Genomic DNA, 26,106 nt, shown 5'->3' on the forward strand with positions numbered 1-26,106 from the left:
TCTGACACTTGGATTATGTAAACCAGCGGTTCTCAACCTGTGGGTCGCGACCCCTTTGGGGGTCAAACGACCCCTTCACAGGGGTCGCCTAAGACCATTGGAAAACACATATATAATTACATATTGTTTTTGTGGTTAATCACTATGCTTTAATTATGTTCAATTTGTAACAATGAAAATATATCCTGCATATCAGATATTTACATGACGATTCATAACAGTAGCAAAATTACAGTTATGAAGTAGCAACGAAAATAATTTTATGGTTGGGGGTCACCACAACGTGAGGAACTGTATTAAAGGGTCGTGGCATTAGGAAGGTTGAGAACCACTGATGTAAACCCTAACACACCGTTATCTTGAGTTCCAAGACACTGAACATTTCTTTTCCTGAATCCAGTGTGGCTGTTCCCCACCGGCCGGCTAGGGGCTCTGCTGCTTCTACAGGCCTCTTCCCATCAGGACCCTCTCTGCGCCCGCCCGGGCTCCCCAGTGTGGAGACATGGGCTGCAGGTCTAGCTGACAGCTTCTGCTGGTTCAGCTCAGGTGCAGCTCTTGGAAACATCGCAAAGGAGGTGCTCCACTACCACGCTTTGCAAGGTAAGGACCTCCCTCCGTGTTCTTCCCTTCATCTCACTCCCCCTCCTTCCTTTAACTGCAGAGAGTGGTCAAGCAGCACACATTTCTTTCTTGGCCATCCTTCATGCTGTGCATCCACACCTGTTGTATTTTCTACCACATTCCCTTTTTCAAAAAACTGCGATGTAAGTAGCAGAACATAAACCATTTTATGTTTCTGGTCTGCAGATACCCCTCTGGAGCCATGACATCCACGGGGACTCTTCATTGCCCCCATACTCTCCAACCAGCTGCAAAGGCCTCCCTTCCCACCCCTTACTCACATTCACGGTCACCCAGGCAGTGCAAGACCCGGGCCCGGAGCTGGGGACCCAGGTGAATCTGTGATGTCAGGGCCTGAGCTCCACAGTAGCCAGAGCTTCAGGGGGGTGCACGGGTGCTCCAGCCCCATCTCCACTCCCATTTCCAGTGCTGCTGCTCCTGTGGGGGAGGTGGGTGGGGATTGGGGTCAGTGGGCCGAGGGCAGGCAGAGTCCTGCCCTCCATGGAAAATATCAGAGAGGTCAGGGTAAAGGGTGTCCAAGTCCCAGGACCTGCTGGTCTCAGGCCTCCTGCCAACAGGGCAAGAGCCAAAAATCAGTGCCCCTGTGGGAGGGGGGAATCTGATCCTCCCATCCCCAGCAGGTCCCTTCCTGCCTGACCCCCAGGCCCACCTCTGGCAGAGGCTTGGGGACGAATGTGGGTGTTGCAGCCAGTCTCCAAGATGGCCCATGATCTGGGCCTCTTGGTTTTCACATCTTTGTGTGGTCTCCTCCTGTGTCAAATCAGCGGGGTGAGGAGGGTGGTGATGGTACGTGGATTCTGAGCCTAGGGGAGAAAACATTGGCCTTGGCCCTTGAATCCTGTGCTCCGAGGGAAGCCAGGCACCATACTGGGAGGACACTGGGGCAGTCCTATGGGGAGACGCGTGGAGAGGATCGGAGGCCTCCTGCCAACCCAGCCCTGAGAATGAACCGCCGTGGAAGGGATCCTCCATCCCAGCCAAACCTTCAGACTGCAGCCTCGTGAGGGGCTGAGCCAGAACGGCCCAAACGCTCCCGAATTCCCCACCCACAGAAGCCGTGGCATATAAACCATTTCAGCCATTAAGTTTGGGGCAACTTACTCTGCAGCACCCGGTAACGAATACCCCCCTCTCACTCTGGGGCTGGTTCCTCTCTGATTCTGGTGTTGGGCTGGAAGGCTTTCCTGCTTCCCCCCAGCCCCTGGCCTGTGCTCCCCAGACCACAGTATGGAGAACGGGGAGATGAGTGGTGGCCCTGGGTCCGAATAAAGTCAGACAGCTGTCAGCCGAGATCACTGTTTTCTCCATTTTAATTAACACTTTACAAAGTACAAAATATACTGTCTTTTTTGGGGAACATAGGTATGTTTTTCTCTCCGTCATACAGTACATGAATCTCGAGGGTTCTTTTTTCTTCAACAAAGTAAGCGTGAGGGGCCTTGGTGTAGGGCTGCCCACTTCTCCCCTCACCCAGGGCCGGGCCCAGGTCCAGATGCCAGTGAGGGCTCGGTTCCCCAAGATGAGGCCTGGGCAGGCGGAGGCCCCTCAGAGCCCGTGCACCCAGCATCCACTCACCCCCATCTCAGGATAACGGAAATGGTTTTGGCATAGAGTAAGAAGAGGGCTTGTCCACTGCCCCCACCCCAGTTTTGGAGCCAACCCTGCTCAGTTCTTCCAGGACCATTTTCTGAATATAAATAGGTAAACCGAGGCAATGGACAGAAAACGCAATGAGCTTGGTCTCTGAATTTGGCCTGTTTTTCATCTTTCTGCTCCCCTGAGCCCTGGTCTCCAGCGTTGCTGGATGCCCTTCCCGGAGGAGCCCAGCAGGTGAGGGCCTGGCACCCACCGCTCTCCCTGGGAGACCTCAGGACTCGATGCTTCTGAGGCGGCGGCTTGGCAGGCCCAGGCTTTCAGGCCGGCTGTGCGGACAGAGTCCCTGCAGGGGACACCTCTGCTCCGACCACAGGGCAGTGCTAACAAAACCAAGAGGCCTGGGCAGCCCTTCCAGGTCTGCCTCCACCCCCTCCACACGTGGCCACAGGTGAGAATGCTACCAAGGCCGCAAAACACGGAGTGAGGCAGTCCCTTAGCTCAGATTCGGACTCTGCACACATGTGCTCTTACACACACTAATGTGTCTGACACAGCACACACACACATCATGTGTAAGTGCAAACATATGTGGCCGTGCACAGACCAGTGTCCTGACTCTCACAGCCTCCCATCCCCTTGAACCGAGAGCCACACACTCCCTCACCGCCAGGCTGCCCACGGGCGCCACGGGCCAGGCCAGCCCTGGTGCCATGAGCCCCAAGGACAAGCAGCTACCTTAGCCAACAGCCCCGTCTTCACCTTCCCAATTCAGCAGGCTTCACAGGAGGGTGCGAATGTGAAGGCTGAAGGCCAAAGCCCACCCTTCTTCCCTCCACAATCTAGGCAAACGGTATGACAGACAAGTAAGGGTGTCCTTTGGCTGCCTCTAAGTTGAAAATAAAAAACAAAACTAACCAAACCTGGGATAAGCTCTGAGATCCAGCTATACCAGGGCTCAACTCTCCTGGAGACAACCCTGGGCCACTCCTCCCAAGCCGGCCTTCCGTTGGCGTCTGGGTTGGCTCCCCTCCCAGGCGGCCTCTGAACGGAGGGCTCCTGCCTGAGCTTGCTGTAGGCCTAGCCCCTTCCTTAGCACGGCAGCTGGGATGCCTGAACAGCCAGTCTTCCCATCCTCCTCAACCTGACCACCAACTCCATCGCTCCCCAGCCCTGACTTACAGCAGCAGATACACTGGGGGTGTTTTCTTCCCACCCCCCACCCAGTGTTCACTCAGGAAGTGGCCTCAACAACTTCTCAGGGCTGGCGTGCTCTGCTGTCAACAGGGAGATAGAGCCCCAATGTCCCCTCTCTTAGCGGGGGCTGTGAAGGGCCCTCGTCCCACATCCGGACCCGGAGGCTCAGAAAGGTGGCCCAGGTGGCCGCGGGGAAATGTGACCAGGAGAGACCGGTGGTGGGTGGGCAGGCTTATTATCGATTATCAGGCAAATGGTATCCTTGGCTTGACACGGGCCTGGCCCCTCCCAGCTCTGACTTCCATGGCATTCTGTCATCTCAGAGGGTGAAGCCCCATCAGACTACACTGGTCCCCGAGGCCGTGCTGCCTGCTGGGGGAGCCTGGGGCCTGGAGGGAGTGGGAGGGGGAGAATGCTGGTGCTGGGGGCTCTCGACCCCTTGAATGTTGGGGAGGGGAGGTCTGTATGCCTCTCCAGCTTGGGTGTGGACCCTGAGCTGAGGGCAGTGGCCTGGGTGGCACCTCTTGCAGGGCTCTGGAGATGCCCGGGGAGGAAGAAGGTGCAGAGCTGGCACTGCCCGACTTTGCTGGGTCAGGACTGGGGGCTGGGGGGCAGGAGTTTCCCAGGAACCAGGGGAGCCGGGCTGAGGATGGAGCAGAGGCAGGCTTTCACAACTGTGGACGAGGGAGAAGGGGTGGTCATGTGCCCCTCCCGCCCTCTCCTCACTGTAGTGTATGGTGGGGGTGGGGTGGGCAAGGGGCGAGGGTGGCATTTAGACAGTTTGAGCTTTTCTTTCCAGGGAGTGGCACCGCAGCAAAGACACAGGGCCTGCCTACTCCCCCCGAACCCAGCTTCCCTCCCCTGTTGCATGCCCACCAGCCAGAGCCAAGAAACCCTTGGGGTCACCTCTATGGCAGGTCTGGGCACATGCTCCCTCACAGGAGAGCCTGGGAGGGGGTGAGCAGCTGGCCACTGGGGAAAAAATGCTCACTCCCACATCCCAATGCTGTGGACACCAGACCACAGACCCTGCTCATCACAGGCACGCACAGACCCGAGGACTCGCCTGCCCGGCCTCCGTGGCCTCTTCACACAGCAGGATCGGGACTGGGAAATAAAGGGCGGGTTTCCGGGTGGAAGGCGCCCCATCCCCTCCCTGGACACACATCCAGGGCACACACAGGGCCAGCCCCAGAGGAGACCTGGGAAAGAACCCGAGGCTTCTAAGCTGCAGGTGGAATCAACCAGGTGAGCCGTCAGCATGAACGGAGCCATGCGAGGGGGTCAGGCCTGGGCGGAGACTCGGGGTGACCACCCAGCAGGCGGGGAGAGCTGAGAAGGGGCCTGTTCTGTTCCACGCCTCCTCTCTGGGCTCTACCATCTTGAAATACAAGGATGTCAAGGGTCTTGGCCATGGAGATGGGAGTTCAGGAAGGGGTTGAACCCAGCTTTCAAGAAAGAAGGGGGAGAAACCCTCGATGCCCCCTCTGGGGCTCAGCCCCTGGGCTGCTGGTTTTGTTTTTCTGTCAAGTCAGGGCTGAGGCAGCAGCCGGCTTCTTGCAAAGTCGTATTGCCTATATACTTGAATTAAAAATACACGGTGGCTCAAACGTGCCTGTGTGCACGGCAGACACGGCAGACGGAGGCCCTCACGCACACACACATACACACATACACACACGCACATACACAGTGGGGTCTGCGTCCACGTACCGCACACACACACATGTGCGTGCCCACAGTATATATTAACATATATATTGCTCAAGTATATATGCTATTTACAGTATATATCTATATCAACATAAAACACAGGTATTTATACGTGTGTACAATAGATACGCCCTAGGGGCCTGGGGAGCACGCATTTCTGGGGTCACGGGGCCTACACACTTGCTCGGGAAGGAGGAAAGGTCAAGCGACGTGATTAGGGGGACAGACAGGAAGGGGCCGGGAGAGGTGCGCCTCAGAAAACCAAGGCCTTCCAACGACAGAGAGGGGACTCGGGGCTTCAAGTGCCGCCCTAGCCACTTGGCCACCCCCATTTTGGAACCAGCAAGCAATTTACACGTTTTGGTTGTTATGGAGTTTTGTGCAAAATGAATTAACTTAAGGAAAAAAGGTGGGTTCCTACTCAGTGCATGAGCCCCCGAGATCTGCCAGGATCCAGCTGCACAGCTACTGCACTGGGGCCTCCAGGGCACGAAGGGTCCCACAGAGCTCAGAGAAAGGGGTGGGGCTCACGCAGCCCCCCACCAGACCAAGAGACTGGCCCCCCTCCTCCGAGCTCCTCAGGGACAGCGCGAGTCAGCTGATGCCCGAGGAGGAGCACCAGCAGGGCAGGGGCCACGGTGGGCCCTTCGCACGCAGAAAGCACCCCCAGGAGAGAGGAGGCCGGGGCTCACCCCGTTCAGCCTGGGAAGCCTCCAGGGGACAGACCTGCCTCAGCTGCCTGCTGCCTGGCTGTCACCTCCCTGTGGCCCTCGGGTCCCGACACTCACGACCACAGCTGCCTGGGTACCTGTCACTGGGCCCAGCGGGGCAGCCCGGCGGGGCGCCTGGGGGCCCGTCTAGTAACAGACCTCTGCTCCCAGGGTCCTGCTCCAGGGAGGGCCAGGGCCCAGTGCTCACGCCTGTCCCTGGAGCCACGGGGCACCAGCTAAGTGACGCTGGGCCTCTGGTCCCCAGGCAACTCAGCAGGCCCTGTCTCTAGAAAAGGCTGCCAACCTCAGCCTGGGCACAAATACATTAAATACGAAACTAAAACAAAGTACGGTTTTCTCTATTAAGGCTCAGTTAAGCTGCCTCCCAGATCAAGTACTCATGAGTGCCAGTCCCAGAACCGAGGGGCGGGCAGGCAGGTGAGTTAGGCAGAGGCCTTCTATGTCCCCCAAAGCGAGGCAAGGGAGACAGGACGACAAGGGAGCCTGTGCTGGTCTAGTCAACTGTTGGGGAGGAGGGGGTGACCTAAGAAACCCCAGGCCCAGAATGCTGGGAAGCCGAGGCTCCGCCTCCTGAGTAGGGTCCAGGGAAAGCGGAGGGTCCAGGAGCTCACGCCCTAGGCTGGTGTGTCTGCCAGGCACCACCTCCCAGGAGTGAGTGCTTGTGGTGGGGAGGGTCTGGACAGGGTCCCCTTGGCAGTCTTGCTGGGAGTCGGGGCACAAGCCCTGTGATTGGCAGGTGAGGTTCTGGGTGGCGCGGGTCTTCCCCAGCTCGGGGGGGCCCCCCCCGCCCCCCAGCTCTGCCGGAGCCTCACCAGCATGTGTCGTGAGGGCTGTCCACTGGCCTCCACTCCGGGAACCAGCCCTGAGCTGATGGAACCAGAGACCAGCAACCACAGTATCCAGCTTGCCCCCTCATCGGGCCTCCCCAGGCTCCATGAACTCAGTCCTGCTCAGCCTGCTCCCCAAGGTAACATGCGAATTGGTACCCCAGTGTCTTGTAGGAGGTGCCAGCTTACGTCAGTGTCTGCCCCTGGCTGTGGGCGAGGCCGGGTGAGGAGGCGGGTCAGCTCATCAGCTCCCTGGGCCTCAGACATCATTTTCTGGAGTGGGGGTGGGGGGAGCACGGGGGGTTCTCTGGAGGCTCTGGGAAGGGAGGACATGGGGAGGCCCTGGCCTGGGCCCCAGGCCTGGCGAAGTCAGCAATTGGGGGTGCCTCTGAGGCCCCTTCTTTGGGGGACCTGGGGCCGATTTTCCAGTCTGTTGAGAAATACTGCAAGAAGAATCTTCGGGCAGGGCGGACGGAGGAGTGAGACCCTTCTAATGCTTCTCTGCTTGGCTGACCTTCAGGGCGCTGATGACGCCGATAATGTTTTCTTCTGGTACCTGAAAGGGCAGGAGGCAGCCAACACGTGAGCCCCTGGAGCCAGCTCCCCTGCCCCGGGCCAGTGCAGGACACTCACCAGTGCGTGGTCGAACTTGAAAGTACTGATGTAGTAGGCGGGGATGTCCGCAGCGGCCAAGGGCTCGGAGATCTGGGCCACGATGCCACACTCATCTGGGGACAGAGGGGGGACTGGCTCAGCCTCCACGTGGTGGCATCATCACCCGGGGTGCCAGCCAGTACTCCCTCTGCCCTGTCCCTCCCTCTGCCAGCGGTGCCTGTCCCACACCCACCATCTTCCCGGGGAATTCCCCCCACACCCGAAGGCTCAGTGCAAAGGCCCCTCCACCAGGAGCCTTCTCGATGCCCCCGCCAGCAATGAGCTCTCCACTCAGTTCTGACTGACTGGCCACCCTCTGCCTGTTCCATGCTCTGTAGCCACAACGCATCTTCCCTGCCAGCCTTCGAGGTCTCTAAGGCGGGCCTGGAGGCAGTGTGGGCTCGAACACATGGGCCAGGCCCCCTTTCTAGTCAGATAACTGTGGCCAAGTCACTTCCTCTCTGAGCCCATGTCCTCAGTGGAGTCCCACTGGCAGTGTCAGGCATTTGGTGGGGCTGGGACGTGACTTCCTACTCACTCTAGCATCTGAAGTGGAAGTCTGTGCTGCTTTTCTCGCCTACCCCAAACCTTATCTGATAAAGCAACCTTGGGGTTGCCTGGGGCTGGTCTTATCCTCATTGGCAGCTTCCTCCCTAATTTAAAGGCTGCCTCCTACAGGAAGACCTCCAGGATCTGAGGACTATCCCACTCCGACACAATCCTGTGTGTTTCCTAAAAGCTACTGTTATGATTTTGGTGATGATGCATTTCCCCAACACTGTCCCCACAAATGTGGGCGAGGTGCTGGGTGGAGCCCAGGTCTGGTCGCCAGCTCCCATGGGATTCTGAGGCCAAAGCCTAGGAATTACCCCGGGTTCCACCTCCATTGTCACTAAACCCAGCGTCTGATCTGACGCTCCCCTCCCTGGCCCTGGTACTGCTCGTTGGCCCACCCGTGCAGCAACCCTGTAGGTCTTTCAAGTTCCTGCTTCCCCTTGGTCTGCCGGGCTCCTGGCTGGCCCCCAAGCCCCTTTGGTGGCTGTGCAGGCCTCGAACCTACACTCCTGGGGACTGTCTGTGTGCTACACGGTGGAGACTGGCTGTGTCCTGGATACCTTCTCTTCCTATAAAAGGAGGAGGGGAGGAGACCAGGGTCTAGAATGGTGCACTTTAAATCGCAGGCTGTGGCCCACCTGTGACATTAGTTTAGAAGGCTGGTGACCAGGAAAGGCCAAACGGCACAGCACCTGGCTAGGTGAGTGTGGTGTTGTGAGACTGCAGTTTGAGCTGTTTGGGTATGTGTGCGTGCTGGGCTATGATGTAAAATATATTTATTCTAACCACGGCCAAACACATGCAGAACCCGCCGGTCTAGCCCCTGTCACAGTCTAAGTTATTTTTCCTGCAGGACTCTGTAGCTATAAGCATGGCTCTCAACCCGCTACGTCCTGGGAAGGCAGCTGCTGCCTGCTCGGCTCACGCTGGAGTCCTACAACCTCCCTTCCCCGTCGCTATCCACGAGGCCGAGCAAACAACTCCCCTACAGCAATGGGCAGAGGTCTGCCAACCGAGAGACGGTTGTTTCATCTACTATCCCACCCTTATTGCTCCTTCGTTGGCCTCTTGATGTGAGCAGAGTTAGGGGCACTGTCCGTCCATCTGCGAGCTCATGAGAAAGGGGAGGCAGGTGGCAGAACCTGGCTTCCTCAGGGACCCCCTCACCAGGTCCAAATGCCCTGCCAGCTCCATGTCCTGTCCCAGGGGAGAGCCCTCAGGCTGCCCCGCTGCCCCTGGAGCAGTGTGTTATTGGGAGCACTCTGCACCCCGTCTATGAGATCAGGGTCACCACACCACTGGGCTTGCCGAGGGCCTCCCTGCAAACAGCTGCTCTGAGTTACCAAGCCGCTTCTGGGTGCCAGCTCTGGGTCTCACAGTCTAGCCCAGTGGTCGGCAAACCGCGGCTCGCAAGCCACATGCGGCTCTTCGGCCCCTTGAGTGTGGCTCTTCCACAAAATACCAACTTCTGCGCATGGGCCACGAAGTTTCAATTGCACTGTATTTGCGCGCCCGCACATGGTATTTTGTGGAAGAGCCACACTCAAGGGGCCAAAGAGCCGCATGTGGCTTGCGAGCCGCGGTTTACTGACCACGGGTCTAGCCCAAGGAAATCATTTCTAATCACGACCGAGCTCTAGTCCCAGGCACACTGCAGTCACTCCCAGCGGGGCGCAGCCTGCACCCAGTGCTGAAAGGGTGCGGGCCGCGAGGGGTCCGAGGCCTGGGGCCCCGCAGAAAACGCTTATGGGAAAAACACCACAGACACTGCATGGGGGACCGTGGAAGCGCTGCTAGGCTGAGTGTGGGGAATCACGGCGATTTCTCCCGGGGAGCAGGTCGCTGGGTTCTGCAGGAGGAAGTCTCCTTCCCAGGACAGAAAAGGGTAAGTGCTGAGACGTGAGATGATCCTCGAATACTTTCCTCCAGAGGCCTGTCCCTCCCTCCCGCACTGGTCAGGGGGACCTCAGGCTCCCCAAGCTTCCGTCTCCCCATCTGTACCCCAGGGCACAGACAGGCTGTGACTCCAGGTGACGTGAGTGCCCCAGCACTTGGAGGCACTCGGCAAGCCCCCCCGCCCCCACCCGCTGAACCCCACAGGGCTCACCGAATCCCAGGGGCTGGCCTCCGATCCGCACCATCTTCCAGAGCTCTCCGGATGCGCTCGTGAACAGCAAGTTACTAGGAAACCTTCAAGAAGCAAGGAAAGCCCCAGAGGCTGATGTTCAGCTGCTCCCTGGCCAGGGCTCCAACCGCCACAGGATGGGCCCCAGGACCCTGCCGAGCCCTCCACCCATTCTCTCTGCACCCCCTTCGCCTGGGGGTGGGGGGACAGGAAGACAAGGTTGGGACTGGCTGTGCAACAACTGCCCCTCCCCAGCTCCACAGAGGGGACTGAGGGGCAAATGGTACTCGAATGACCCAGGGCCCTCGTCTCTGAGTTGCCTGTCATCTCGGAGACAGGGCCCGCCCACCTGCAATGAAGGGTTGTGGTGAGGAACTGTTAGGGACAGAGTGGGTGATGTGCCCACCACGGAGCCCAGCCCACCCTGGGTGGCCCGGCTCACCTCTGCTGGGTCTGCACGTCCATCACCAGGGAGATGTAACCCTCGATGAGGGAGAAGGAGAAGAAGCGGATGTGGCCACAGTCGTCACTGGCAGCCATGGGGTCCTTCACGCTGGGGGCGGGGGGTGCTGGTGAGGGTGGAGTGGGGGCCCCAATGCACCCCGACCCCTGCCTGTCCTGCACGGTAGCCTCAGCACGGGGTGTTGGGAAGAGCACTGGCCTGGGAGAGCCCCTACCCTGCCTTGCTGAGTAACCCCGAGCCAGTGTCCCCGCAGGTCTCTGTGCAATGCACACAATTCCACGCATTCGTGGAGGTGAGCCCCCGCCGGCCCCCAGGGCAGGCTGCACGGCCCCTTCCCGGCAGGTTCTCTGTCCTTGTGCTGGCCCACACCTCAGGGCACGGTCTGTGGCCACTGCCAGCTCACTGGAACCTGCACCCCCCAACCTGGTGTTGGCCTAAAGGTAAAGCCGACTCTGAGGGAAACGCAAAGCCTGTCGTCCTCGAATGAAAACCCCGAGTTTGAAGCTCAGGGGCAGTGGGGTTTGTTAGCATCTCCCTGTGCACTGGGCTTCACCAAGGTTCAAGGTTCCCAAAGGAGGCCCGGCCGGTGCTGCTCAGTGGGTGAGCACTGACCTACGAACCAGGAGGTCATGGTTCGATTCCCGGTCAGGGCACATGCTCCTGTTGTGAGCTTCATCCCCGGCCAGGAGTGTGCAGGAGGCAGCCGATCAAGGATTCTCTCTAATCTCCCTCTCTCTCTCCCATCTTCTCTGAAATAAAAAAATAAAAAATAAAGATTCCCAAGGAAGAAAGTCTCCCTTCTTAGACTAGGCTTTGGGTAGAGCCATGTCTCCCACCACCGACCCCGGACAAGTGTCCAGGGCAGGTCTGTGTCTTCTCCCTCAAACTAGCTCCCAGGGCAGGTCTGTCTCCTCTGAGACGGGGGCTCCGTGGCACAGCCATGTCCCTCTTGGCCACCCCCTGCAGCCCCTCACACCCAAGGAGACCCTACCCGTTGGAGTAGAACATGACGTCCATAAGGAGTGTGGCAACAGCAGGCAGCGTGTCGGGGTCCAGGCTGGTGACACAGAAGCTGTTGCTGGGGCTGGACAGTGGGTGGATGACGGGCCTCTGGACTGTGAGTGCAAAGACAAAGGTGCCAAGGTGGTTAGAGGAGCAGCGGGGGCAGGTGGGGGCAGGTGGGGTTTGCTGCAGACGCTCTGGGAGGCCTGGCTCCAGGCCCTGTGAGCCCTGGCCTGTCATTTCTTCAGCCTCCACCACCACCTACAGCTCTTCTGCTAGTCCAGGCTCACCCAGGCCCGGGGCCCTTGCACATGGCGTATCTCCTGCCTGGAATGCCCTTGCCAACCTTCACCACCTGGCTGAGCTCCTACTTGTGCTTGAGCTTCAGCTCAACAGTGGCTGCCCCTGGAAGGTCCACCCTGACACCGCGGGCCAGGTTGGGAGTGGCCTCTGGTCACCGCCGGCTGTGCCCGCACCCACCACCCTTACTAGACCTTGGGCACAGGGTCTGACCAGGACGGCTGAACCGTGTTCTGCCTGGAGCTCAACTGATGCTCTGAGAATGGGCTGTTCTGGGGCAGCACCTGGTAACTTTTTTTTTAAATTGAATTTATTAGAGTGACACTGATTAACAAAATTATATAGGTTTTAGGAATACAACTCTGTCATACATCATCTGTATAGCCCATCACGCATTCACCACCCAAAGCCAAGTCTCCTCTGTCACCACTTAGCCCTTTGACTTTCTTCTACCTCCCTCCACCCCCTGGCCCCCTGGCAATCACTGTCCTGTTGTCTATGTCTGTTTTTTTCTTAATCCCTTCACCTTTTCCACCCCAACCCTCCTCCCCTGACTCACCCATCTTGGGCTTCACAAAGCCATTGGTGATGCCAAGGTTCTCGGCGGCCACCGTCTCACCATTGACGACCCGCAGAATAGTGAACTCTGATGACAGGGTGTGGGTGACAAAGGGCAGGTCCCGCTCACGTACCTGGGACAGGGAGTTGAGGACATGAGTGTCCGGTAGTTCCTGAATCGAGTGGGCCTGGAGGTAGCGACCCGCCCTCCCCTCCCCCCCACTCTGAGATGCTGCCCCAGAACCAGCTTCCCCGGTCATTGCCTCTTGCTGCCCTGGTGGGGGGTGGGAGCCTGGGACCAGGGCACACCTCTCCAGGGCAGCAGGAAGGATGCAGAGGGGAGAAGACACGACACCGAGGGCCGGGAGGTGCAAGCCGGTCCCCCCACCCCACCCTCCTGAATGCTGTGCCCAGACCTGTCCCTGCCCCTCCCCAGGCCCATGCTCTTGAGGGTGGCCATGGCCCATGGGAGGAGAAAGAATGACTTGGTGGCCAGGAGCTGCTGCTGGCCCCAGGACCAGACAGACTTGCCATCCCAGGGGGTGGGGGTGGGGAAGAGGGGAGACAGATGTCCAGCTGGGACGATACCCCACCCACACGAGCTCCCCAGACCTCACTTCCTGGCTTCCAGGTCAAACCAAGCATGGCCCCCCAAAAAAGGCAGGTGGAGGGCACAGGAGGGCAGAGACCAGCTTGGGTCATGCTAACATTTGACTGACAACCCTAAGGTCCCCCTGGCCTCTCTCTGAGCTGATCAGAGAATGGGGACCACAGAACTCTGCAGACAATGCCTGTGGGGGATGTCCCTGTCGCCCGAGAGCTGCGGTTACCAGGATGAAGTCCGTCTGGTAGGTGGACAGCATGAACACGGAGATGTTCTGGTCGGCCAGCGGGGCGATGACCGACTTGGCGATCTTGGTCACCCCGATGGGCTGGGAGCTGGAAAAGCTGCCACCACCGGACACGACATTGAGGGCCAGCCAGGTGGCATCTGCCACGCTCAGGTGCTCCGAGGAAGGCAGCTCTGGAGGGGACACAGAAGGCAGGCCTGTGACTGATGGGCCCCAGGTCCCCAGAGCAGAGCAGGCCAGAAGTAGGGACTGACACGTGGGACCAGCTGTGTGACCTTGGCCAGCCCCACCCTCTGTGCCTGAGTGCCCTCATCTGTCAGAGGCGGATGGGATCGGCCTCAAAGGCTCTGCTGTGGGAGGACCGAGCCGGGAAGCCCTCAGAGGACTCTGGATGTGTCAGACGGCTCAGGAGGGTGGGAACTACGGGGACATGTGGTTTATCTGTGTTGGGCCTCAGTTTCCTCAACCGTCAAAGGATGAGTATTCAGCAGTCAGCAATGATTTTGTTATTTTCAGTCCTCACTACCCTCTGGGTGGCAGGTGCTGCCATCACCACCTACACCAGTGGAATGAGTCCCATGGTTTTCAAACTGGGTTCCCAGGAACCTCCCAGGAGGCTGGGGTTGGAGGGGAGCCAGGAGAAGACAGGATGGGGCCTGGGTTTCCTCTTTGCTTCAATCAGACCTGCCTGCTGGGCTTCTCTGGAAGAACGCCCAGCTCCAGGAGGGCTCCTGAGGGTGCTACTGCCAGGTGGGCAGTGACGGTCATCCAGTCCTTCCTGAGAGCCAGCGAGCCCTGGGGGTTGGCACTGGCAGGGGCAGTGTGGGGGAGGCTCAGAGCGACAGCAAAGAGCAAGTCTCCCTGACCAGCTCGTAAAACCTGGGCTCCATACGTTCGGACCGTCCCTTTCCCCCGTCCTGAGAGCCCCCGGAGGAGCCTGCGCCCGGGATGTGGGCACACGTGTCTCCAGGAACACACAGCCACGGAGCTGACCCTACAGGCTGGCACAGGACTCTCCACGTATCACAGGCACCTGCTCAAACCCACCCCCCAGAGGGACTGTTACTCCCCCTGAGAACAGCACAACCGGAGCTCCGAGAGGGCAGTGACTTCATGGTCACTTAGGGAAGGACAGTGCCAGGACCCAACCCAGATCTGACAGCCTCATGCCCTGTCCTGGGCGCCGACCGGGAGGAAGGGTCAGGTCCCCAGGAAGGAGAGGGGCCCAGACACTGGTGAGGAGGATGGCGATAACCAGGGAAGGCTGCATGGGCCTCAGGCAGGATGGTTTCCAAGGAGGGGAAATTGCGTGAGGCCCCACCAGGCTCCTACCTGCCCAGCTCTGGTCGTCATGGCGACCACAGCCCAGCGAGCCCAATGGTCATATCAGCTGAGAAGGGCCAGTCTTTGGCCAGGCTGGCTGGAGAGGCAGGCAGCTTCCCAGAAAAGGGAAAAGGTTTGGGAGGAAGAGCAGGAGAAAATGTTTTAAAAGGCGCTAGGTCTCAGGTAGCCATGTCTGGTCTCTCTACCCGTTACCCAAGGGGTCAGAAGAGAGACTTCTCGGGCCCAGGACCGAGAGCAAACATGCTCCCAGAACCGGAGGCCCAGCTCGGATCTGAAATGCGAATAATCTCGCTCTGGCTCTCAGCCTTGGACAGAAGCCCCGAGGTTCCTCAATGGCAGGCCCGTGGTCACCGCGGAGGCTTCCCGAAGGGGGCGGTTGTCAGAGTGGCTGGAAACCACAGCATTTACTGCTTCCGGCCCCGTGGACACCCAACGCTGCCCTGGCATTCTGGGGGAGAGGGAAGGCTGAGCGGGCCCCCTCCCCACCCTGGCCAAACCTAAGGGCGCCCGAGGTGCTGCTTTGGGGCTGTGGGGACGAGCTGCCAGGAGGCGGCACACTGCCTCTTCCCTGGAGGAAAAGCGGACCCAATCCAAGACGGAAATGGATTATCTGTCACTGCCCATCGTCCCAGACCCTAAATATAGCTTCTTGGAGCTGAGGACGCTCCCTGGTAGAGGAGGTAACAGTGTCTCGCCACCCTCCCGGTCACAAAGTTGGGTGACTCTGTTGCTGGGTGGGGCTCCCTCCTCCCCAGGAGTCCCCCGTTTTGGCCGGAGGACCTGCAGGTCCCTGCACTATGTGGTCGTGTCCTCCACACAGAGCCTGTTTCTCAGGCTCCGCCTGCCCCGCCTGCAGCAGGGTCGAGTCCTGGCGCAGGGCAGGCGGGTTTAGTCCTGGCTGTGTGACCTTGGGCCCTGGGCTTTTGTTTTCAAATATGGGATGATGAAATCGGGAGCGACTGGAGAAGGCGCTGGGAGGATTAAATGAGATAATCCGCCTGGAGCGCTCAGCTGAGTGCCTGGCACCCATCTGAGTGCTCATCAAAGGCCAGAGCCTTTCTGGTCACACTGCTGGCATTTTGCTGGTTCTGGATGGCAGCTGCGTCAAGGGTATCAAGAGTTTAAAAAACGTTCACTTTCACTGTAAAGGAGCACAGCTGACCCTGGAACAGTACGGGTCTGAACTACGTGGGTCCACTCATGTGCCTTGTACGCCACGAGCATGCCTTACAGCACTGGGCGGGAGGGAGGCGATCCTGTTTGGAATGAGGCCATGGAGGCCCCAGGGCCCTGAGCAACTTGCCCAGAATGATCAGGGGCGAATAGCAGGGCTAGATCCGAACCTGATCGTCTCATCTTAGCCCAGGATGAAGCCAGCAGTTACCTCTCAACATCTTCCTCCTCCTACCTTTTGGCTAGTCACGGTCCAAGGAGCATGTTACAGACACCACTGACGCAGGTAAGGGGCCTGTGATGGGCGGGGCCAGTGAAGGGGTCCTGATTAGCACGGCGCCCCGCTTAACTGCAAACCTAAAATGCTGCCCACGACCCAGAGGTCAGGGCAGGGGCTGCTATGCATATTGTTTTGGGTCCTCACGAGCATATAACAATTGCACATAGTAGGTGCTCATTAAACATGTAAAAGATCAAACGACACACATGCACACAGACCCCTCCGGTTTGCCATGCAGATACATAGCATCCATTTGAGCCAAGAGCCTCTGAAATTCCACACGAAACAGGAAGCAGTCTGGTTAATGTCACTGACAACTGTCCCACCCTCCGAGGACAGGCCCCGCATTTGATGCACATGTGAACTGCAGACAGCTGCTGGCTCCTAACAGAGAAAGCTCCGTGCTGACGATATTGCCAGCGAACCACAATCAAGGCACCCTGGCCGAGGGAGGCCCTTGGGTGAGAAGCAATGTTTGCAGAACTGGGAGACGGGGCCCCATCTTTCACACAGCATGGCACAACCGTCACCCCTCCCCGTCCCACGGGGGCAGCCACAGCCCAAATTCCCTTTCCGAAGAAGAGCCTCCTAAGAGAACCACGCCCAGAGCTGAGGCGAGAGGGTGAACTTGGCAGCCTCCACCCCAAATCTTCCCCTCTGGGGGCCTTCTCACACTGCCCTGGCCACACACTGGCCCATCCCCTATCTCCCATGCCCCTGACCTTGGTCTGTTGGGATTCACCACAGCATTTCCTGTTTCAAATGGGCCCCCGTCACTCAGGGACTGTGGGCACCTTAATGTCAGTTTTCCCTCTTATAAAACGGGTCTTTACTGATTACCCTCCGGCCACCGGAATGATCCCAGGTGGTGACGCATCTCTGCAGCGGGTACAGGGGAGTCTTATTGTGTATACTTGCCCCTGTAGCTCTGCAACAGGAGCATGAGAGATACTTAACTTCTTTAAATGTACATATTTTTTTTCTGGGGCAATAACAGCTATCTAAGCAGCCTGCTTTGCTAGCCTGGAAGGGAGACCCTTACCCAGAAGCCACAGAGCCCCAAGGCTCCTGGGGTCAGAGATAGTGTCTCTCAATTCCAGCTACATCTCCAGGGCCTACAAGATGCTGGCACACCTCAGGTGCTCAGTAAACACAGCCTCCTGCAACCCTGGAGGCTGCTCAGGTAATCAGCCACTCCTCTGCAGGGCATCTCCCTGGTTTGTGAGAAATCTGCAGACATGGCCTTCCAGGGCCTGCAGAACCGGCTTGCCAGGTCCACGGCCTCCCTCTCTCCTTGCTCATGGTGTCTGCTCATTAGCTGCCTCAAGAGGTAGAGACTTCAGTCTCGTCTGGGGAGGAGGATTAGACAGAATATCTATTACCAGAGAACAGATACTCCGGAGCGTTCAGATGCCACCCTTCTCAGCAGTTCTGCATGAAAGGCATGATGAGTGCCCATAAGAAAATGGAAACGTGTTTGGGTTGCCCAAGCACAGTGTCCGAGTATCCGTGGCTCCTGTACTCAGACGACGTCTGCTGAATAAATGAGTGAGTGACTACATGGGTGCCTTCGACGACAAGGCAGGGCCTCCTGTGGGGCCTGCCCTCTCCCTGCCCTGGCCCTGAGATGCTCCTCTGAGTCAGGAAAGGACATGATGTCCTTGGGGGGGGGGGGCAACCATCCCCACACTGGTAGGTGCTCTGGAGCGCCTGCGGGTAGGATGACAGAGTCTAGCTGGGAGGTCGCTTCCCCGGGGTGTCAACAGGAGAACCGGAAAACAGCCAACTTCTGACCATATGCCATTTCTCAGACCCCATTTTAGGAATCGACCTGTATAAGGACAAATGTTACATGTTTAAAGAGTCTATAATGTTATCACTGGAGACAAATTAAAGTACGTTTAAACCTAACCTTAGGGGACTGGGAAGGCCGCGCGGCAGCTGTGAGCGGCTGTGACGGCACAGGAAACTTTAGGGTGTAATGTGACGTCAATGTTAAGTGAAAGCACTTCTCCATATGGCATGGTCATAAGGAAAGTAAAAAGAGACAACGAGCCCTGACCGGTTTGGCTCAGTGGATAGAGCGTTGGCCTGCGGACTGAAGGGTCCCAGGTTCGATTCCGGTCAAGGGCATGTACCTCTGTTGTGGGCACATCCCCAGTAAGGAGGTGTGCAGGAGGCAGCTGATCGATGATTCTCTCTCATTGATGTTTCTAATTCTCTATCCCCATCCCTTCCTCTCTGTTGAAAAATCAATAAAATATACATATATATTAAAAAAAAAAAAAAAAGGAACAACGTGCACAGAAAAAATCTAGATAGGAAGTACCAAAAAGTTACCAGTTGTCTTTGGGGTGGGACTGTTTCTTAAAAATGTCGGACGTGTTGTGTCCTCCGCACGTTTTGAAGAATGTGGTTCAGACACCAGCTTTGGGGGAGCCCAGCTCCGTGCTGCGTGGACGCCTGGGCAGTGACATCCCTTCCTGTTCCCAGCTCCTCACGCACACACCACCTCCCCGGAAACTACCGTGCATCGGGCAGCACGAGGACAAACATAAGAAACTGTAATAATACAACTGCAAGGATGTGGGGGGAAGGGAGGATGACTGCTGACAGGTAATGGGGTTCTTTTGGGGGTGATGAAAATGTTCTGGAGTCGGGGTGGTGATGGCTGCACCACCTGGTGAGCTGCCGAGTTTTACCGTGGTGAATTCTATGGCATGTGCATGGTATCTCAATTTAACGCGTGGAAAAAAGGCGAAGGAACATCATGAAGGATGGCACCTGGGGCTCGCGCCAATGGGGACAAGGACTGAGGACAATTTAAAGCACCTGCACCTCACTCACAGCAGATGCTCAATGAAATGTGTGGCTGCTTTAGTTCTCGGCTGGGGAGGCACGGTGTCGCGGACCCTGTTAGCTCGGGGCCGTCCTGGGCAGGCTCCCGGGCAGAGAGCGAGGGGCCACTAGCCAGGAGACTGGGAGAGGAGACTCTCCACGGGGTGTGGGCGGGGGCAGAAATAAGGAGGCGGACAGCCGGCCTCGATGGCAGGGCACAGTCCGGCCACATCCCCGGCGGGAGCAGCACTCACCCAGGAAGCCCTCCTCATCGACGATGATGGTGTAATCCTCTGGGGTCTCAGTCAGACTGAAGAACTTGCACCTGTGTGGATGGACAGACAGACAGACACGGATGTCACATTAGTTCTGCGTTAGTCCTGGCCGGACACTGTGGTGACCCAGCAGATGAATCGGTTTACCCAGAGCTCTGACTGCAGGCTGCTGGTGACCTCCAGTAAGCTGTGCCTCCCCCCCGCCCCCGCCCTAACTCAGGTCTCAGAGAGGCCTAGAGATGGTGATCGTCCTCTCTGCACCCCCAGTTGGCAAGCCTCTGGGATCCTGTATAGGCTCAGATCCCACTTTTTCAGGGAGGAAGTGGCTGAAGGGTAGGTCTGGCAGAGGCCATGCAAATGAACTGTCTTATCCATGGGTCCCCACATTCCAACCTCTAGGTCTCTGTCCTGGCCCCCTCCTCACCAACTGAAGAACTCCCACTGTCATTTAAGTTCTAATTCACATCACCCAGATGACAGCCCAGCCTTCAGGCTTCTCTTCTTCTCTGCATGGGAGGGGGTGGACGTCTGTGCTGGTTTTGGGACACAGATCCCTGAACGGCCACATGTGACCTTTGGCAATACTACTTAGCCTGGGGTGTATGATGCTTGCCCCCCCCCCCCCCCCCCATCCATTTCCCAAGGCCAGGCAGGGACTGGTAATCACTCTGCCCCCTTTTATCTCATCCCTGCTGTCTTGCCCTAAGCATGCTCTTGGTGCCTGGCAGACTAGCTGGGCTCCGTGTCCAGGCTTTCCGTCACGGGGTAACAGGGTCCCCACCCCTCAATGCCTGTCTCTGTCCCCCTCAGCCAGGACGGCCCCCAGAACGGCAGCTGCAGGGAGAGACGGTGTGCACAGGAAACGTGGTCACTTATCTGGCATCGCTGCTCTGGAGCGTGAGGCCCAGCACGGGCTCCATGCCCGGCGCGTAAAACCCATCCATCACGGGAGCCGTGACAGAAAGAGGCCCCACGAGTAGCCCCAGCCATGGCCGGATATCACTCCACAGATTAAATGGGAAAGGAATCTCTAGGGGATGCAGCGCGGCAGGGACCGGGCGGCCGGAGTGACCACAGCTCGCTCCTCCTGGCCGTCCTCTCCGGCCAGCCGCCCCGTGAGACACTGAAGCCCGACCACGGAACTCGGCAGCTCCCTTTTACTTTAGCCTTTACATTTTTCACAAGGAACGAGAGCAACTGGAAGGAATGCAGAACGATACTGCCGTTTGGAAAACAGTCTGGAAGTTTCTACAAAGTTAAACGTACAGCGACCACACGAACCAGCAATCCCACTCCTGGGTACTGACTCCAGAGAAAGAAAACCTATGCACACACATACCTGCATGAAGGTCTGCAGCCTCTATGTGTGATCACCCCAAAGGGGAGAAACCCGATGCCCTCCCTTCAGCTAGAGACTTACTTGGCCTAGCGGAGGCTCAGCCACACCACGGGGTCCTGGCCGGCAATGAAGAGGAACGAATTACTGATTCCTGCTGTCACATGGATGAATCTCAAAGGCACTTTGCTAAGTTCAACCCGGACTCAAAAGGTTGCAATATATATGATTCCATTTGGCATCTGGAAGGGGCAAAACTGTAAGGACTGAGAGCAGATTCGTGGCTGCCAGGGGTTGGGCCGGGGTTGACTTTGGAGGGGAACCCAGGAACTCTTGGGGTGGTGGGGTGTTTGGCATCTTGATTGTGGTGGTGGCTACAGGATCATACGCATTTGTCGAAACTCAAAGAACTGTACCCTGAGGGTGAACTTTACTGGGTGTAAATTATACCTCCGTGAACCTGACTTTGAAGGAAATGCCTGTGCCAGCATTGTGAACAGGGTGGCACTTATTCCCCTCCCTCTGACATTCTGCCCAACCGACAGCACACTCTTCCACTTCCCTCCAGCGCTTTGGTTTGCAAATGCCATCTCTGTCCCTGCCTGTCCACATCCAATTTGCAACGACTGCCTGGACAAGTGAAATCTGTAATTGCTCGGGACAACGGCAAATTATCACCTTAGTGCGTGGCAATCACTGGTCTGGCCCAGCTCCTTCCTGGGGACTCCTGTGCACCCAGAATGAGCCTTGGAAGCCACCCCCCCCCCAACCCCCGTCCTTGGCCTGCCATAAGCAGGTACTTGCTGGGTGGGGGAGAGAGCCCTGTGAAGGCTAACAGATGTGGCATTTGCTCCCAATGCCCTCTCGGCTGTGAGGGACATTCCAGAAATAGACCATATAAATCATCCTGGAGGCACAGGCACCAGCAGAAGGCAGCATCGGCCTCTGTGTAAATGGGGTATGAATATGTCGATGCAACCGTCTCACCCTTTAAGACCCAGTTTAAGGACTGGCACCAGCCACCTCCTCTCCCTCATCTCCCACCAAACAGGCAGGTCCTCCTTGATAGCCTACAGCCTTACATTGTGCACAAGAGGGTGTTAAGGCCACTGTGGGCTGCTGGTGCCTCACAACTCCAGGGGAGAGTTCGCTCGCCTCACAGTGTATGTGAAGTTGCCCTCAGACCTGGGCAGTGCTCGACGGGAGCAACTGTGCATGATGAGAACTTGCCACAACCCGTTACGAATACTTGTTCCCCCAGCAGACCATACCCTCTCACAGGCAAGGGCTGGAGGCTCTGTACACACACCTGGCTGGGAACAGGACCAAAGCTCACTGTCTGATGAGCAATAGAGTGGACTACAGCCACATACCTACCTCCAAGGCCAGAGAAGCCCTAATCGGAACAAGCCCTATGTGCCCTGGCGTGGCACTGCCCTGATGTACCCTCTGCTGAGAGACGCTAAAGTCTCTAGTCCCAACTCTGTGCTCTCCAGTGAGTCGTGGCTAAATCCACACCATAGATGCCAGGCCCCGCTGTTTGAGGCCTCTCTGCACTTGGTCTACAAGGAGCTGGAAAGAGGACCCAAGCCCAGCAATCAGCCAGCCTACTAGGAAACCTGAGGAGGAGGAGGAGATCTGCTTGCCCTCTAGATGCCCTCGTGGTACTTAGGAACAGGATGAAATGACAGGAGAGAGCAGCCTGGAGAGCGAGAAGATGACCGCAGGCTTGGAGTCAAGGGCCTGGGTTCCAGTCCCAGCCTGGCCCCGGGTGGTGAGCCCTGGGCTGCTTCATTCCTCTGTACAACGAGGGCAGCTTCAGGGTGGGCTAGTTCCCATCCAGTTCCAGCCTGGGCAGTGCCTGGGCCACCGGGAACCCTGCCAGCTCCATAGCAGGGTGGACCAACAAGGCACGTAGACACGATTCCAGAACCGTTGAGTGTCTGGAAAATACCTTTCGAGGTGAAGTAAAAGCCCCAACCAGAAGCCCCAAGACAGATCTATCTGCTGCCCAGGGGGCTGGGCAGGTGGTGTCCCAGCTCGGAGGAGAGGGCTCATCCATCTCAGTCTGTGTGAGGAGTGCCGTAGAATCGAGAGGACACAACCTGTGCAACTGTGTGCCATGGTGACTGGGCAGGTCCTGCAGGAGCACTCAGGTAGATGGGATACAAAACTCTAGAGCTCTCACCAATGGAGGAGGGAGACTGGGGAACAGCAGCTCTGGGTGAGCCCTGGCTCGGGACACACCCCAAGAATCACGCAAGTCCCCTGTTTAGGGGGTGCAATGCATCCCTGGGCTCCGTGAACAGAGCATGGGGACTGGATGAGGGCAGGCCACACCAGGAGCCATGTCTGTTCAGAGCGTCAAGGCCAACACGGAGCCTGCCCACAGGAGCTGAGGGGACCCTGGCCTGCGCCCCTTTGGCCTGGGGAAAATTCCAGCCACCATCTTTAAGTCTCTGTGGTTACTGTGGACCATGGGTTGTAAGCCATGTGGCTGCTTATGGCTGTGTGACCTTAGGCAAGGTACTCCCTGTGCCCCGTTTTCTCATGTGTACAATGGGGATAATAACAGTATCTACCTATGTCACAGGGTTGTTGTTGAAGAATAAATGACGAAAACCCCGTATGACTATGTTGAGCACTCAATATGTTGGCTATTTCTTCTTGGTGGGCAGACAGAGCTAAAGAGAGGCAGCAGGGAGGCCAGCTTGTGTTCCGAGTAAAGAAAAGCTCTACAGCCAGCTGACTACCGAGACCAATGGGCTGGCTTGGGAGGCAGTGCGTTGCCAGTTCTCTGAAGGGTACCGCTGCCTCGAGGGGGAGGATGGATTAAGCTGAGTCTGATTCTTTGAAACACCTGGTTCCCACACACTGAGTCCAAGTAAAAATCTTTGCTGAAAAGTCTCCATTCACCTCCCCAATAGCTCAATTCCCACCAGGTAGGCCGGGAAGGAATGAGGATGTATGACGGAAGAGACGGACCCAGCTCTACACGGCCAGGGAATCTGCGTTGCAGCCAAACCTGCAGCCCTGGGCCCAACCCTGCTCCCTGACACACCACACAAAGGCCTGGGCCATCTTCAGACATCTGGTGTGTCTGAGGACAGCGGCCATCCAGATCTCGGCACCAGGGGGGTGGCCTGACCGATCGCCATTGAGTGGAAGTTCCTATTAGCATCCATCCCGCCTTCTCCACTCACCTGCCGGCTGTGCTCACTTCCTCTCGGCTCCAGACCACAAAGACCCCTAACGTAGGGCTCAACAAAGGCTGCCAGTACGTGGACTCTCCTGCAGGACCCAGGGCGCTGGGAAGTGGGAGCTAGCTTTGTGGGGTCGGGGCCTGCTTCCTGCAGGTCAGAACGCCCTGTGCCAGCCAGGCCCTGCCAGCTCCTCAGAGAACAAGCTCAGACCTTTGCCGTCACAGCCTGACCAGCCGGGCCTTGAGATGAACCCAGAGCCTTCACACGCTACCAGCGGGACCGAGAACAGTCTTCCAGCACGTTCCGGGTACCTGTTTACAAACCGTCCTTGTTTTTTCGATCAAGTAGGGCCTCTGAATGCCCATGAGCCCATTTACAATTTCAGCACCAGCCAGGAAAGCCCGGAGTCTTTCTCGCAAAGTGCAGCCATTCGGGCTGGAACCAGGGAGGCTTGGCCACGTTCTCTGCAGGACGTCACAGTGGGGACATGGAGGGGCCGGGTATGACCCACTCCGCTGCCCCCTGCCGTGCTGCACAGGAGGCTCACACAACGTGGCGACGGAGCAGAGTGCGGCGGGCCTCCCCAGGGTGCTGGCCTGGTGTGCGTCAGCCTTTGTTCTCTTAACTAGCAGCAGCGTTTTCATGTTTCTCGTGGGTCCTCCCTCAATAGGTCTCTCGTGTTATTTACATTTCACTTCTACTGTCTTTAACGATTACAGGCGACCGTTTCCGACTGTAGTTAGAAAGCAAGCCCGGGTTGGTTCTGTGATTTGAAGGGCAATCCTGAAGAGGAGGTTCCTTTCCATTAAGACCGAAAAGAAATCGGCTTATGTCACGGGCGGCCAGGAGAACCAGACAGTGTGGGCAACATCGCTTGTAAATTCTAGGGGGACTTGCACAGGTAGGAACTGCAGAAAAGGGTCAGTAGGGCAGAAGGAATTAGTAGGGTCTGGATAAAGTCCCTGAGACCCAGGCAATCTTTCAGTCCTTCAACAAACCAGTCAGTCACTGTTTCAGGTGCTAGGGACACACCTTAAATAAGACAATTGGAGTTTATATGTGGTGGTGGTGGTGGTGGTGGTGGGAGATAATAAAATAGTGGATCAGATGATGGTGCATACCACAGAGCAAATAAAAAGTGCAGGGAGGCCCTGACTGGTTTGGCTCAGTGGATAGAGCGTCGGCCTGTGGACTGAAGGGTCCCAGGTTCGAGTCCGGTCAAGGGCATGTACCTTGGTTGCGGGCACATCCCCAGTAGGGAGTGTGCAGGAGGCAGCTGATCGATGTTTCTCTCTCATCGATGTTTCTAACTCTCTATCCCTCTCCTTTCCTCTCTGTAAAAAAATCAATAAAATATATTAAAAAAAAAAGTGCAGGGAGGACAAGGGCTAACACAACAGGGGTTTACAATTTAAAGACGGAGCAGGAAGTGGTTGCTAGGGGCTGGAGGAAGGGGGAGATGGGGAGCGATTGTTTAATAGATACAGAGTTTCAGTGCGAGAGGATGAAAAAGTTCTGGAGTTGGATGGTGGTGATGGTTACACAAACAATGTGAATGTACTTAATGCCACCGAGCTGTACACTGAAGAACAGTTCAGATGGTACACCTGTGTCATGTATATCTGGCTACAATTAAAAAAAGTCGAGCAGGGAAAGGCAGGTCCCCACAAGACCTGTAAGAGGTGGAGCATGTTGCTATCCCCGGGGAGGCCAGAGCGAGGAGACGGTGCAAAGCCCCAAGGCCGGGAGTGACAGAGGCCAGAGTGGCTGAGTGGCTGGGGCAAGGGAATGACAGGCAATGACTTCACAGGCAATGGGGGCGGGATGATGCCTCGTGGCCCGGTGAGGACGGGGTGAGGACCCAAGACAAGTTAGGAGACTACTCTTCTTCAAGGAGCTGGCAAGAGCCGATGGTGGTTTGGCCCAGGCTGCCGGCGGTAGGCGTGGGTCCGCTTGTGGCCAGGAAATAATATTCAACAAATTGGGGGAGAAACATGAGGCCAAGGCAGGGAAAGACTGTGTCCCACAGCCAGTGTTCTGGTTGGAGGCACCCGTGAGGACCCAAGACCAGTTAGGAGACTACTCTTCTTCAAGGAGCTGGCAAGAGCCGACGGTGGTTTGGCCCAGGCTGCCGGCGGTAGGCGTGGGTCCGCTTGTGGCCAGGAAATAATATTCAACAAATTGGGGGAGAAACATGAGGCCAAGGCAGGGAAAGACTGTGTCCCACAGCCAGTGTTCTGGTTGGAGGCACCAGGAAGGTCGGCAGGCAGAGGTGGGGCCCTGCATTGGCCAAATCTGCTCACCTTTAAATCTGGTCCCAACTGCTTTAGTCCTTTCCTCTGTGGAAACCTGGGGCAGGTAAGACACCTGGGGCTGTGGGGCTGCCCCGAGGCCTGAAGCGCAGACCTCTGGAGAGCTCTGGATGGCTGCCTGTCCCAGAGGCCTG

The 26,106-nt window shown here is 57.4% G+C and overlaps 1 protein-coding gene across 1 annotated transcript; it reads right to left on the reverse strand.

Moving 5' to 3' along the window:
- Positions 1 to 1,934: 1,934 nt before the first annotated feature.
- Positions 1,935 to 19,192, reverse strand: GATSL2 (GATS protein-like 2). The gene is made up of 8 exons (XM_014548502.1): positions 19,101 to 19,192; positions 13,191 to 13,384; positions 12,362 to 12,494; positions 11,492 to 11,615; positions 10,480 to 10,590; positions 10,020 to 10,102; positions 7,337 to 7,431; positions 1,935 to 7,259 (listed from the first exon to the last, which is right to left on the reverse strand). Exons 2-8 carry the CDS (start codon positions 13,221 to 13,223, stop codon positions 7,194 to 7,196), a joined length of 645 nt encoding a protein of 214 aa, XP_014403988.1. The 5' UTR covers positions 13,224 to 13,384; positions 19,101 to 19,192; the 3' UTR covers positions 1,935 to 7,193.
- Between the last annotated feature and the right edge of the window lie 6,914 nt (positions 19,193 to 26,106).

Source organism: Myotis brandtii, unplaced genomic scaffold (genome assembly GCF_000412655.1).
Source record: "Myotis brandtii unplaced genomic scaffold, ASM41265v1 scaffold510, whole genome shotgun sequence".
Taxonomy (NCBI): Eukaryota; Metazoa; Chordata; class Mammalia; order Chiroptera; family Vespertilionidae; genus Myotis; species Myotis brandtii.